The sequence below is a fragment of the Rhineura floridana genome, chromosome 22 (genome assembly GCF_030035675.1).
Source record: "Rhineura floridana isolate rRhiFlo1 chromosome 22, rRhiFlo1.hap2, whole genome shotgun sequence".
Taxonomy (NCBI): Eukaryota; Metazoa; Chordata; class Lepidosauria; order Squamata; family Rhineuridae; genus Rhineura; species Rhineura floridana.
In genome coordinates this window covers 1,723,938-1,737,775 of record NC_084501.1, presented here as the reverse complement: position 1 = coordinate 1,737,775, position 13,838 = coordinate 1,723,938, and the positions used below count along the sequence as shown (strand labels likewise).

At 51.7% G+C, this 13,838-nt stretch overlaps 1 protein-coding gene across 1 annotated transcript in view; it reads left to right on the top strand.

Annotated features, from left to right (window-relative positions):
• Positions 1 to 1,032: 1,032 nt before the first annotated feature.
• The window catches only part of EHD1 (EH domain containing 1), a 30,659-nt gene continuing 17,853 nt past the window's right edge, over positions 1,033 to 13,838 (top strand). The window contains exons 1-2 of the mRNA XM_061605888.1: positions 1,033 to 1,629; positions 7,086 to 7,183. Of these exons, the coding sequence (XP_061461872.1) occupies positions 1,226 to 1,629; positions 7,086 to 7,183 (502 nt within the window). The 5' untranslated portion in view covers positions 1,033 to 1,225. The remainder of the gene's footprint in view (positions 1,630 to 7,085; positions 7,184 to 13,838) is intronic.

Sequence of the window (13,838 nt, the reverse complement as noted above, 5' to 3'; positions counted from 1 at the left end):
CGCTCCCTTCCAGCGGGTCAAGAAGGGAAGCCTAACCAGGGACCAAGGCTACAGACTGAAACTGAAACAGACTGATCGGTTTATCGATGCACAGCGCTTCATTCAGCATCCGCTCACTCACTAGTTGTAAAAAAAAAAGAAAAGAAAAAAGGCCACCTGGGTTGCTCAAGTGCAAATTCCAACCTGGACTAGATAACCAACAGGAGAAACAAGGAGCTGAGAACTAGGAATCAGCTTCAGCCTGAAACTTTGGCAAACTAGTCCCATAAGTACGTATGAGCGAAGGGGGAAGCTGCTGCGTAGCCTAGGAAAAGACGCTCTGCACATGCTCACAGGCACACACTGTTCTGTTTTAATTCCCTCCCCCAGGGCTGAGCCCCGCCTCAAATCTTAATTCCTAGGACTAAGGTCAGAGGAAAAATAAAAATAAAACGAAACGCCGAGGGCCTCTGAGCATGTGCAGAGTGCCCCTCCCCCTACTAAAGAGGATGTTTTTGTTCAGTTAATTGTATTTTATCAATTGTGGTTGTTTGTATCTGCTGTTTTAAGATGTTCTGACTTATGTTTTACACCGCTGAGAGTTTTATTTATATAAACGGTCTAAATAAACAAACAAAGAACTAAACAAATAAACTGGAGGATCTGATGCAAGGACCACAGTAATGCTCCACAGCTGGTGGTGAAGCAGACCCGCCAGTACTGCCCGTTTCCATAGGCGGTATTAGCCAGACTGCGATGGGTCATCTCTCCTTTTCGTGTCCCTATGGTTAAATTTATTTATTTATTATTTATTTATTAATTAAATTTATATCCCGCCCCATAGCCGAAGCTCTCTGGGCGGTTCACAACAGATAAACATCCAATATACAATTAAAAACATATATTAAAAGTTGAAGCTGCACATAGGTTTCTACGCCGTAGCTCTCAGGGCTTGGCGGAACAGGCGGAGGAAAAGGGGAAGGGGCGGAGCGAGAGGCGTCCGCCGGGCAGACGCCAATCAGCTGCTGGGGGGCGTGGCGGCGTGGCGGAGGCTTGATAAAGGGTGGCGCCGGGCGGCGCGTGGCGCCTTGTGGTGTATTCCGCTGCCGGCGAGCATTTCTTTGTGCCAGCGAGCCCCGCTCTGCCGCCTATAGCGCTCTTGAACCCGGCCCTGTCCCGCATATAACGCCGCCCTTTTAAAATCTCTTTTTTCTTTTCGTCGCCCGCAGCGGGGTTGGGCTCGGCCATGTTCAGCTGGGTGAGCCGCGACGCGCGGCGGCGCAAGGAGCCCGAGTTGTTCCGCACCGTTTCGGAGGGGCTGAAGCAGCTGTACGCCGGCAAGCTGCTGCCGCTGGAGGAGTACTACCGCTTCCACGACTTCCACTCGCCCGCGCTGGAGCCCGCCGACTGGGAGAGCAAGCCCATGGTGCTGCTGGTGGGCCAGTACAGCACCGGCAAGACCACCTTCATCCGCCATCTGCTGGAGCAAGACTTCCCCGGCATGCGCATCGGGCCCGAGCCCACCACAGACTCCTTCATCGCCGTCATGGGCGGGGAGAGCGAGGGCGTCGTCCCGGGCAACGCGCTGGTCGTCGACCCCCGACGGCCCTTCCGCAAGCTCAACGCCTTCGGGAACGCCTTCCTCAACAGGTGGGGCCGGCCGGCGGAGGGGCGGGCGAGGGGCTCAGCGCCGCCGGGGCTGGGAGCGGCTGGGCTGGGCAGGCGACGTGGGACCCTTCCTCCTCCTGCTCGGCCGCCCGGCCTGACATTTCTCGCGCCGGGCAGGGGGCTTTTGGGCTTGATCCATATCCTGGCCTTTCCTCGCGCACGAGGGGCCTTAGTTCCGCGGCAGGTCCCAGGATCAGGCCGTGCCGGCGTCGCCAGGCAGAGCTGGGGAAGGACCCCTGCCCGAAAACGGGGCCGGACGGAGCGGCGGGCTCAGTCGGTGCCGGGCAGCTGTCTGTGTTTCCGGTTTCAGCTGGCGCTTTCTTCTCAGCCATGAGGACTGGAAACCTTGTATTTAGGGGTGGTTTAGCCCTTGGCGTCTGTAGGTCGAACTGAGAGAGGGACGTTCTCTTTAAACCCCCGCAGGGCCACTGCTGGCCAGGGACGCCCATTCTGGGCCAGGTGGACCCGAGGGGACAAGGCAGTTTGGCCTGGTTTCCAGGAAGCTCGAGGGGGCCAGTCCTTGCTGGAAGGGAATTCTTGGGCTGGGAGCTGTTGAGGGGTGCGGGTGATGGTCTGGGCTCCCTTGAGGTGTTGCAGGGGGTGCTGGTGTCTCTTCCGCAGGTTCTGTCAATGATTCCTCTGCCCCTCCTGTTCTCTCCCTGGACTGTCCCCAAGCAGTGGATGCTGGTCTTTTTAAAGGCCGCCCTGCGGAGGGATCACCCGGACTGTGTTCCCTACCTCTCCCGCCCCACCCCAACGAAGTCTGGCCCGCTCACTGCCTGTCCACTTTGGGGACCTCTTTCTTTGGCTGTTGGCGGTTCCAAACATGAGTTCCCCAGCACTTTCTTTTCCAGGCTGCCTTGGGGCTGTGGCTGTGCTGGGCTTGGTCACATTGCCTGGGTGGTCATTCTTGCCACCGCCTTTTGGCTGCTTCTGCCCTCGTCAGCTTTGGGCAATGGTCTTTCAAAGCAGCCACATCCCCTGCTTAGTTCCCTGGCCTGGCCACTTCCCCAGCCGGAGGGCCGTGGCAGGGTCGCACTGGCCCCTGCTCCCAACCCCTTCTGGAGGGCGTCTTGAGCTGTCAGAGAAAAACAGAAACTGCAAAGTGAACGTGTGGCATTGGACAGTGGGGTGAGCTTGAACACCCTCTGCTGATACCAGTGGCAAAACTCAGGCACCCGAGAATCTGCCTTGGCGGTGTCTTGCCTTCCCGTTCTCTCCCACCCATGCACCAAGGAGCTCTTGGGAGCGGGCTGGGAAGGTTGAGCTGGTAGGCCAGGGTCCTGGGGTACCACTGTAGGGCGCCCAGCAGTCTCCCATCCTCACTCTTATTCGTGATCAGGGTGAGGACTCATCCTTATGTCAGCTAAAAGAGCAGCTCCCACTCACAGGAATGAGGAATTGGAAGGCTTGGGTGAACCTAAAGCTTTCAAAAAATTCCGCAGGGAAGTAAAACTGATGGGGCAACCCCTCCCAACAAAAAGCTAAGTGAGGACTGAGCATGATGCTCAGTAGCCCCAGAAAGCTGACTTCTGGGAGAAAGCCAGGGAGGAGTGGAGATGAAACATCATGGTGGAACCCTGAAGAAGAGGACCGATGCACTGTAAGACTGTGTTCCAGATCACACTTTTTATTGGTTAATTTTTTTAAAGGGTTTGTATGTTGCTTAATCATCAAAGCAGCTTACATAAAGTATACATAAAACGCAGAATAAAACCTTACATTAAAAACAACTTTTTAAAACAAATTAAAAACAAATTAACTTTTTTTAAAATAAATGAAATCAGTAGTTTTACAAATATATATAACAAATACATTTTAAAATACATGTCACATTTACTTGTCTGTAAACTGTCTGCATAGGTTTTTAGCAGGCACAGAAAACAACACAGCAAAGGTGCCTGCCTAATATCAATGGGCAGGGAGTTCCAGAGTGTAGGTGCTGCCGCACTGAAGGTTCTTGGCCTGCACAGAGCAAACATTATGTGGCACTTGTAAAAGTGCCAGTGTGCAGATCAGAGTGGCTGTGGTGTTAAAGGCAGTCTTTCAAGTAAATTGGTCCCAAGCTGTTGAGGGCTTTAGATTCTAGTAGTAATGCTTTGAATTCCGCCTTATAACAGGGAGGATCTCTGAGCAGGGAGGTAATATGCTGACATGGTCTCACTCCGGTCAGCAGTCATGCTGTAGCGGTCTGCACTAACTGGTTTCCAGGAAAAGGGCAAGGGAAGCGGAGTGTAATGTCACCACTGTGTGATCCAGATCACTGCCCTCATCCAGGAACAGCCCCGATTGTCGTACCAGCCAAAGCTGAATTCTTACCACCATGAGGTGGGGGTGTTGTTGTTTTCTGGATGCTTTGCCTTTGGCACTAGACTCTTGCAAAGATGGTGCTTTAGTGGCCTGGACCTTGGCCTGGCACAGGAAGTGCTGGTAGGGTGCCCCTGCTCATTCAGTTCTTATCTCTATGTTGTGTTACTGCTCCTGCCCTGCCTCTTTTGGTGTCCTCTGCTTAAATTTCAAAACTTCTGCTTAGGAAGGGTGGGATGGGATAATCGGTGCAAGTGTTTGCAAATTTTACACTGCACAAAACGGGAGTTTTGGCAAGGCCTTCTTGAGCTGAAGGTGCCCCCCAAAGCTCAGAGGTTAAAGCTTCCACAACTCCCCTTCAGGATGAGCAGAGTCCACACAAAGGGAACTGTTGGCCCTGCGGGGCATCTGTGTGACCTCCAGCAAACAGGGGTCATGGGTTTAGGGGCAGCTTGTGGCTCCTGCAGATTTCCTCACTAGCAAAACAGTTCAGCGGTTCGAAGGAGGAATCTGTGCCTTCTAGTTAATTTTACACCCTGACAGGCATGACTCTCTTGCTCCCCTCTCTCCTTACTTCTACACTCAAATAAGTAGCCCTGGAATTCCCCTGTAAGTTGTGTGCATTACTGGGGCTCTGAGCATGGCTTAAGTGGGGTCACAATTTTGAGTGCGATTCTGTTTGAATATAGCACTTGAAGAGCCGAAGTTGCCTTGCCATAAGTCAAGATGGTCGGTCCATGTAGCTCACTCTTGTCTGTGCTGACTGACTGGCAGGAGTCTCTCGCACCAATATCTGGAAATGCTGCAGATTGAACCTTGGACCTTCTACAGGAGAGGCTCTGCCACTAGGGCCCTTCCAAAAAAATGTGTTTTGAAGCTACAGCCCTACTCTTCATGCAGGCTGGTGCAGAATTTGGGACCTGGGCCTTTTTGCACCCAAAGCAGTTTGGTGACACTGTTGGGTTGTCTGCCTGCCTGTCCAATGGGTGCATGTTGGGGTTTTTCATGTACAGGTTGCTTTGCCAGGCTTGCTCTCTTCAGGATTTCTGCCTTGGGTCTTGCATGTGGCGTTGGGGAGCATAGTTAATACTTAACAGGGTTCCCATTAACCTTCAGATGCACCCACTCAAATGCTGTTGTATCTGTGGTCCTTCTGGATCATGATGGCCAGCTTGGGGGGGGGGCAGTGTTGGAGGTGCCTTATCTCCAGAGGATCCCTGCAGGATAATCTTAGCTGGCCGTGTCCTTCCTGAGGGCTGACCTCCCTGCCCCCTTGGCTTTGGGGGAACCAGTTCAGAAGGTGAATGGGCACACAGCCTTCTGTGGCCGAAGCAGAGGGTCTGTGCGTAGGAACTGATGGCGGGGCAAGGCAGCCTCCTTTGGTCTTTGTCGTCTTCCCTGCTGCTTGCAGAGTGAAGCTATGAGCCAGTTCCCAGAGAGCAGCCCTGTGAGGCTCTCTCCTTGCTCCCACAGTGCTGCCAAAATAGCACCCTTCTCACCAAGGCGCCGTGCAGTGTTGAGGGGGAGGAGGAGGGTGTCTCTCGCCTTCATGCTGTGTTGCACAGGGAGCATTCCATGCTTTTCTCTCCCACAGGGGAATGGGTTCAGTAAGGTCATGGGAGGATGTCTTAAACATTTCTAAAGAGAAAGCAGTCCCAGTTCTTTGAGAGGCGGGGTGTGGTGTGTGTGTGTGCGTACAGCAGTGGCAATGCCTTCAGTGGCCGTGGCTGCAGGAGGAGAAATTCAGGAGAGGTGCTGGGTGGTTCATCCTCTTCCTCCCTCCTTTGAGGATAGTCCAGGTCTTGGTGCCTTGAGGATTTGCTCAGTTGGTTGCTCATCATGTGAAGATGGCCTTAAGGGGTGGAGAACTGTTCCGTATCAAGAGCTGGTGGAGGCAGATGAGACTTTTTTCTGCGGATCGTTATTTCTAGTCTTAAGGTGCTGCGTCAGGTTTGGTTGCCAAGCCAAATAGCCTTCCTTCAAGCTCCCAGGTATGGTATCCTAGAGTTCAAAGCAGGTGTACGTGTTCTAGACTTCAGAACCAGCCCACGGGCCTAGCTAATTTAAGGGTGGGGGCCTCCAGTTGTTGGCCACTGGCCACTGTGTCTGGGACGGCAGGTGTTGCAGGCCAGCAAGACCTTGAGGGCGGCAGGTTCACCATCTGTGGGCTAAAAGAACAAGCCCGCCCGGGGCCTGTGTATTGGTCCTCGCCCTATGAATGCCTTGTGGGTTTGCTGTGACTTCCTTCTTGCCAAACTGAGAGGAAACAGAAGACCTGAATCTTGGTAAAAACAGAACAGTTACTAGACGAGTCGGGTGTGCACAACTTGCAAGTCTTGCACAGGAGGGCCATAGCTCGGGAGGGGGGAGGCAAGGATTAATATGTAGAAGGTCCCAGGTTCAGCCCCTGCTGTCGTCTCTAGTTGAAAAGGCTTGGGAAGTAGCAATGGGAAAGACCTCTCTCTGCCTGAGACCCTCGTGCTGCCAGCCAGAGTAGACACTACCAGGCTAGGTCTAAGGTAGCATCCTATACTTGTAAAAAAAAAAACCACCCGTTGAGGGTTAGAGGTTCAGATGGATCCGCCGTGGCCAGTGGTGCAGCAATTGCTCCTTGCTCTCTTCTTCTGTCTACTCCCAGGGGTGCTCCTGCCACTTTGGGGCCCTTTCGTATGCACTGATCATCTAAACCTTAGATGAACTTTGACCCCCTAGGATGCTCCGCTTGGCGCCGTTTGGGAGCGAAGTGTGGTAAGATATTATAGGTGGCGTAGCGCTTGGCCAGAGACCTTGCAGTTATAACACATGGTCCACTCCCCTTGATGTTTTTTGCAGGCAGAGAATTCCCATTTATTATGTCCAGTGTTTCCTTTAAAGGAAAAAGTCTGTCGCTCAGCTGGAGAAGGATCTGCTTTGCGTTCAGAAGGCCCCAGGTTCAATCCCTGGCGTCTCCGCTTAGGGCCGGGGCAAGGCCCCTGCTTGAGACCTGGAGAGTGGCTCCCAGGCGGCCTATAAAGCAGTTCTCCATTCCCCAGAAAGTGTGGAGAGGTGATAGGCAGGAGCCACTCTTTCCTCTCCTTGCTTGCTCTGAGCTGAAACAAGTGTCTTCACTTCTGCCTCTCCCTTCCTTCTAGATTCATGTGCGCCCAGCTGCCAAACCCTGTGCTGGACAGCATCAGCATCATTGACACCCCCGGGATCCTTTCTGGAGAGAAGCAGCGGATAAGCAGAGGTAAGGCTTGAGGGAGTGGCGCGTGGCATTTTGAGGTGGAGGCTAGCGGATTGTGTTGTCCTTTATGGCAGGGGCATGGAACCTGGGAGGTCCCTCCAGATGTTGCTGGACCCTGACTCCCATCATCCCTGACCATTGGTCATGCTGGCTGATGGGAATTGGTGTTCAGCAACCCCTGGGTGGGGGCGCACAGGTTCCATGTCCCTGGCTGGGGTGGGGGAGCAATCCAGTCTGTTACAGGCTGAGCACCCCCTTCCTGATCAGACAAGCCCCCTAGCAACCATGGGTTGCATCTGACACAGCGCTAAGTCAGTGTGCAGCTAGTGCAACAAGCCACCCATGTTGGGAATGTCCCCTGGTGCCAGTGTTTGGGGGTGTACATTTTGAATCTCATTACAGGGCAGTCTCTTGCCTTTCCCCTCCCTAATGTCCTCGAATGTCTGGCATGGTCCAAGTCAGGACACAGGCTTCCTAAGTCTGTTGTAAGGATTTCCCGCACCCTCCGAAGCAGATTAGGGGAGGGCGCAGGGGGAGGAAGGAAAGTAGCACTGTGCTAGTGGCAGTCCTTGCACTGGTGGGACGTGTGTGTTGAATACCTCCCAGGACCCACATTTTATCTGGGTGAGTTTCAGTATATTAGGACTCATCCAGCCCGTTATGAGCCCATGGTGCATGTCCCAACTCCTCTCCTGAACCCGTTGGCAGGAGAAAAGCTGGCGCCTGACTCCAAATCCGTGGGTGAGCCCACTCAGCACTTTCAGGCAGATGCTGTTGAGTGGGTGGAGTAGAACTGGTGTGGCCGTAACTGGCCTGCTACGTAGGAACTGGAGCCCAGTTTCCCAGTTAATTCCTATCCCAGTCCAGAAGGCCAAAGGTACTCAAAGCAGTTGAGAGGACGGACAAGGTGGTGCTTCACCTTTTCTTCCTCCCAGCAAAGTGGGGCGAGGGGGGAGCTATCCCCCCAGCAAGAAACCAGCATAATGTCCCATTTCGGTCCCTGGGTCCTTTGTGACTGCCCAGTAAAGCAAATCAAATGCTCAGGGTCTGAGGAAGGGCGGCATGACCCCCCCCCGAGTGTGTGTGCCTGTGCGGTGTATGACTCTTGTTGGGGGTGGTGGGTTTGAAAGTAGGAGGGGTGCCTGGATTGGTAATCTGGAGGGCTGAGTGTGCTCCAAATGTGTTGTGGCTTCTTAAATGGAATGTTCCATGTTGGGGAGGGGCAGAGAATAGCCTCTTCTCTCCCACCCCCACCCACCCCGCCTTTGGCCTACAGCCTGTTCCTCTTGGCCAAGTGACGGCCTCTCTGGAGGAAACTCCCCCCCCCTTGCTGAAGTTTCCAGGCGTAGCTTGGAAATATGTAGCTGGCACAAGAAGAGGGATCTAGGGCTGCCGCTCCCTCCAGGTTGTGTACTTGCCTCTGCCAAAGACTGCAGTGCCAGGAAGCATCCGCATTCTGGCCGCTGGGCAGTGCTTGGCTGCTGCCTCCGAGTCTCGTCTCTGGTGTCTCGTGCTGGCCTGATAGCAAGGCTTTGCTCCTGCTGTGCGAACAGTCGTGGATGGCAGCTAAACACAGCCCCCTTCTCCCAGGCGCCTGTCTCAGGGCATCTTCTCCCCTTCCTCTCCCAGTCTTGCATCTCGAGACACCCCCCGTTTACCCCGGAGCTCCCATCCCCTGGACTGGCCACCATCTCCTTTTGAGTAGGGGTGTGCAGTGCCTCTGCTACCTTTGGGGAGAGATGGGGGAACGGGCGCTGGCTGGAGCCCTGCAGGGCTGTTAGCCTTCCTGTGCCTGCGAGTCACGATGCTGGTGGCCCCTTCTTGCTCGAGTGGGGTGGAAGGGGACTCTTTCCTCACCGGCTCCGGTGCAAACTTCTCCCTGCCTCCTAGCAGGAAATTCTGCTGATCAGCGATAAGACTCCGCTTGACCCCAGCTAGCAAGAAACCAGGATGTGGTGGTCAATAAGCTTTGGTTTCACCGTTTGCCTCGCCAGAGCACAGGAGAGAAGATGCTTGGCTGTTTGCTTTCCATTTGGTTTATGTGTGGCTTTGAGATTTGATTGGTCAGTCCACCTTAAACCTTCTTCAGGTGGTATTGACAGAATGCTGTTCTCTCCAAGTTCTTGGGTCAGCTTTTCCCAGAAGGTGTTGGAGTGTGTGAAGTTCTTTCTGGGAGACGCTTGCCTCCAGATACATTTAAAAGGAAGAAATGCAGACGTGGGTGCAAGAGCACTGGAGTTGTAGGTATGGGCTGGTGCAAAATTGCACATGCCTTCAGAATCTGGATTGGCCTAGAGTTCTTTTTAAGCCAATAGGTGCTGAGCATGTAACCTGGTAAAATGTGGCTCAGCTTTCTGTTTCAGCTTCCAGAATGCGGGTGGATTTAAGATTTTGCACTGAGGGCAGTTTTATCAGAATGTGCGCGTGCCAACTCTTAGTGAACTTGTGGCAGTTTTGATGTACAGGCTATTCTCATAACTGAAGTAGTTTCATATGGAATGGCTCAGTTCCTGAGTGTTGCAGGCCATAATTGTCAGTAGCCTCTAGACAATTTAATGGCAACATGCTGTCCCAGGAGGCTGTTCCAGGTGGTCCGAAGCCTGGTCGGTCCAGCTGCTCAGGAACCCTTGGAACAGTCAAAGGCCTCCTGTGATATATTAGCAAAGCACTTCGCTGACAAAATCGAACACTTACGGAGCTCGATCCCGTGCGCCGTGGATACAGTGGATGAACCAGAGTTGACCAGTTGCATGCCGGTAAGTTGGGATCGGTTTCAGCTTCTCCCTTCTGAGGATGTGGACAAGGTGCTTTCATCTGTGAAGCCTACCGCTTGTCTAACTGATCCTTGCCCATCGTGGCTCCTTATGAGCTGCAGAGAGAAATTGGGCGAGGGGATCAAGGCGGTGGTTAACGCTTCCTTGAAAGAGGGTGTGATGCCATCAGCCTTCAAGGAGGCAATTGTAAAGCCCATCCTGAAGAAGCCCTCCTTGGATCCCCAAGTTTTCAATAACTTCTGCCCAATTTCGAACCTACCATTTTTGGGCAAGGTCATTGAGCGAGTGGTGGCCAACCAGTTGTCAACACACTTGGATGAAACGGATTACTTGGATCCATACCAATCGGGTTTCAGGACTGGTCACGGAACTGAAACAGCCTTGGTCGCTCTGGTAGATGATCTGAGGAGGGCATTAGATAGGGGAGAATTCACCTTTCTTGTCCTCCTCGATCTCTCAGCGGCTTTTGATACTGTCGACCACAGTATCCTTTTACATCGCCTGGAGGGATTGGGAATTGGAGGCACTGTATTACAGTGGTTCCGTTCCTTTCTCTCCGATAGGTACCAACAAGTAGCATTGGGGGAGGAGGTTTCAGACCCTTGGCCTCTCAATTGTGGTGTGCCACAGGGTTCTATCCTCTCTCCCATGCTATTTAACATTTATATGAAGCCGCTGGGAACTATCATTAGGAGATTTGGGCTGCAGTGTCACCAATATGCAGATGACAGTCAGCTCTATCTTTCGTTTAAATCTTCACCAGAGTTGGCTGTGGAGACCTTGTCCAAGTGCCTGGAATCCGTGAGTGGATGGATGGGAAGGAACAAGCTGAAGCTGAACCCCGATAAGACCGAGGTGCTGCTTGTGGGGGACAAAAGAAGGTTGGGAGATGTTGACCTGAGGTTCAATGGGGTGAGTTTACCCCTGAAGGACCAGGTCCGCAGCCTTGGCGTTGTACTTGACTCCAGGCTGTCCATGGAGGCTCAGATTTCGGCAGTGAGCCGGGCAGCCTGGTATCAACTACACCTCATACGAAGGCTGCAACCCTACCTTCCTGCTTATCAGCTCCCCCTGGTAGTACACGCCCTGGTCACCTCTCGTTTGGACTACTGTAATGCGCTCTACGTGGGGCTACCCTTGAAAACGGTCCGGAAATTACAACTTATACAAAATGCCGCGGCTCGACTACTTACGAATAGTCGCCGCCGGGATCACATCACACCAGTGTTGTTCGATCTACACTGGCTTCCAGTTGTTTTCCGGGCCCAATTCAAGGTGTTGGTATTAACCTTTAAAGCCCTATACGGTTCCGGCCCAGTTTATCTTACGGAGCGCCTTCAACGCCACCAATTATGCCGCCCGACGAGATCAGCCACTCAAGGCCTTCTCTCAATCCCGCCGACAAAAACAGCTAGATTGGCGGGTACAAGAGAGAGGGCATTCTCAGTGGCGGCCCCCACCCTCTGGAACTCCCTCCCACAAGATCTTCGGCACGCCTCTTCCCTAAATGCATTCCGTAAAGCCTTAAAGACCTGGCTCTTTCAACAGGCCTTTGGGATCTCCGGGGAGGGTTAATTGCTAAGACTGAAATGCCTCCTACCCTGTTTTAATATTGCTGCTGTATTCTTATATTGTTTTTATATTGTATTATTGTATTTTATCTTATTGTGTTTTAACTGTTTTGTACATCGCCTAGAGTGGCCTCTGGCCAGATAGGCGACACAAAAATTAAATTTATTTATTTATTTATTATTTTCTCTGGATTTCTGCCATCCACCTTTGTTTTATTTGTAGAAGAATTTATAAACCATAAAAATTTCCAAGCAGTGAACAAAAGATTAAAAAATACATGATTAAATCTAAAGGTCAGGTTTCAAGGCTGTATAAGCAATTAATAGCAGGTTAGCAGGTGATGAGAGAAACTGGCAAGATTTGAAAGAGTGTTGGGAGAAGACTCTCCAGAGTGGCACTGATGCTGCTGTAGGGAACAAGCTTTGTGATACAGCGCTGATGCTCTCCATCTCTGCTCTGGTCAGAGAAGTGATGGCTGACAACCATTTTTAGTTGACATTAAATGCAGCTGAGATTCTCCTGCATGATCCAAAACCGTCTTCCCATCCTGCTGGAGATGTGGCGCAAGCAAATGAGCATATTGCCACCCATGTTGGGAATGTCCCCTGGTGCTAGTGTTTGGGGTGTACATTTTGAATCTTATTATAGGGCAGTCTCCTGCCTTTCCCCTCCCTAATGTTCTCAAATGTCTGGGATGGTCCAAGTCAGGAGGCCAAAGATGATAAACTAGTTTGCTTTCTGCTTAGGGCAGCGAGAAAGTATTTTGGTATGTGGCAAGGGTTGGCACTTAGCAGCATTGAGCAAGCTGACTTAGAGGATCTGATTGCTTATGGGACAGATTCAAGAAGACAAATTCAGCTAGACATGTTTTATCCTAATTGTTTACTTTTATTAAATTTCCAGTGGACAGCAGGAGTTCAGAAAAGCTCATTTGCTGCACACAGTTTTGTGGAATGGGTAACAGACACGTATTGCCACCCTGGCAGATGTGCTGGTGGGTTGATGGCTTTCTTTATTTTCCCTTGTATTCCGCATGGTCATTTGCTCAGCAACCTCTGTTGGTGCATCACCATACTTGATGTATATCTTTATACCTTTTTAAATGAAATAAAAATCCGTTTAAACGGCCCCTATGCAGATACATTGAAGCCGTAATAGGATTAGGGTTTTGAGTTGCAGCCACTCCCCTCCAAGCACACTGATGACCTCTGTACCAAACTGAACCGCAGGGGCACAGTGTGGGCAACTGGGGAATGGTCTGCCCACAACTGGCTGTATTGTGCCAGGTAGATCTCCAGGACCGTTCCTAGCCCAGCTAGCTAATCCTTTTTAACGGAGGTGCCAGGGGTAGAGCCTGGGACCTCTGGCATGAAAAGCGCGTGCTGTCTCTTCTTGATTGCAGTCCATGCAGCAGTATCAGAAATGCAGCTTTTCAGCCAGGTCTGGATTTGTCTTTGTCCTGTGCATACAGAGATGGCATTGTTCACCTAATGTAATCTGCATTTAAAAATGACAGCTTATTGTGATGCTGCACATAAATGTGTGCCAAGAGTCAGGAACTCACCACCACCCCGCCCCTGTGCCACTCCTGATCTCTGTGTGAGGGGTGAGCTGCTTGAGCCATATCTCAAGTCTCTACATCTCTGTCCCTCCCAGCACCAAAGAAGCTCGGCTGGTGCTGAACCCTGGGCCCCCAGGCAGGTGGGTGCTTTCACTGAGCCTCTTAAGCGTGTGACGCTAAACTCTGGTTTACTGTTATGTGCGTGAGCCTTTTATGCTTACTCAAGTTCCACATTATGCCCAAACCCGCAGGGACTCTGGCTTCATCTCTGGGTAGTTCAAAGGAGCGAAGATCAAACTATGTTCCATGATCCTGGCTTGTTTGCTTGACCCATAGTTTAAACTAAATAAACTTCTAACACAATATGCCACCCATTTTGTGATGGCAACGCCATGTTGCTTTTAAACATGCAGAAGTTCTCTCAAGTGGCTTTACTTTTGGCTTTAAGTCCAAGCTGAGGGACCTGTAAAGCTTTTTCCATTGAAACCAGAACTTTAATTGAGATTGAAGGTGCCACTTTCGAATGGAAGGAAATTGAACTGGCTTGTGTCAGGATTGCTTAGAGTCCCTGCCTGTCAGTGTTTGTTCTTTTTTGGAGGGGGGGGCTGTTTGTGTCATGGTTGGAGTATCAACAGTTCTTCAGGACACAGCCAACTTTTCCCTGCTCAATTCTCAGTGAAGATGTTGATGTGCAGGCTTTATTTAACTGCCTGGATTATTGGGAACGAGTTGCTGATGAGAATTGTCCTAC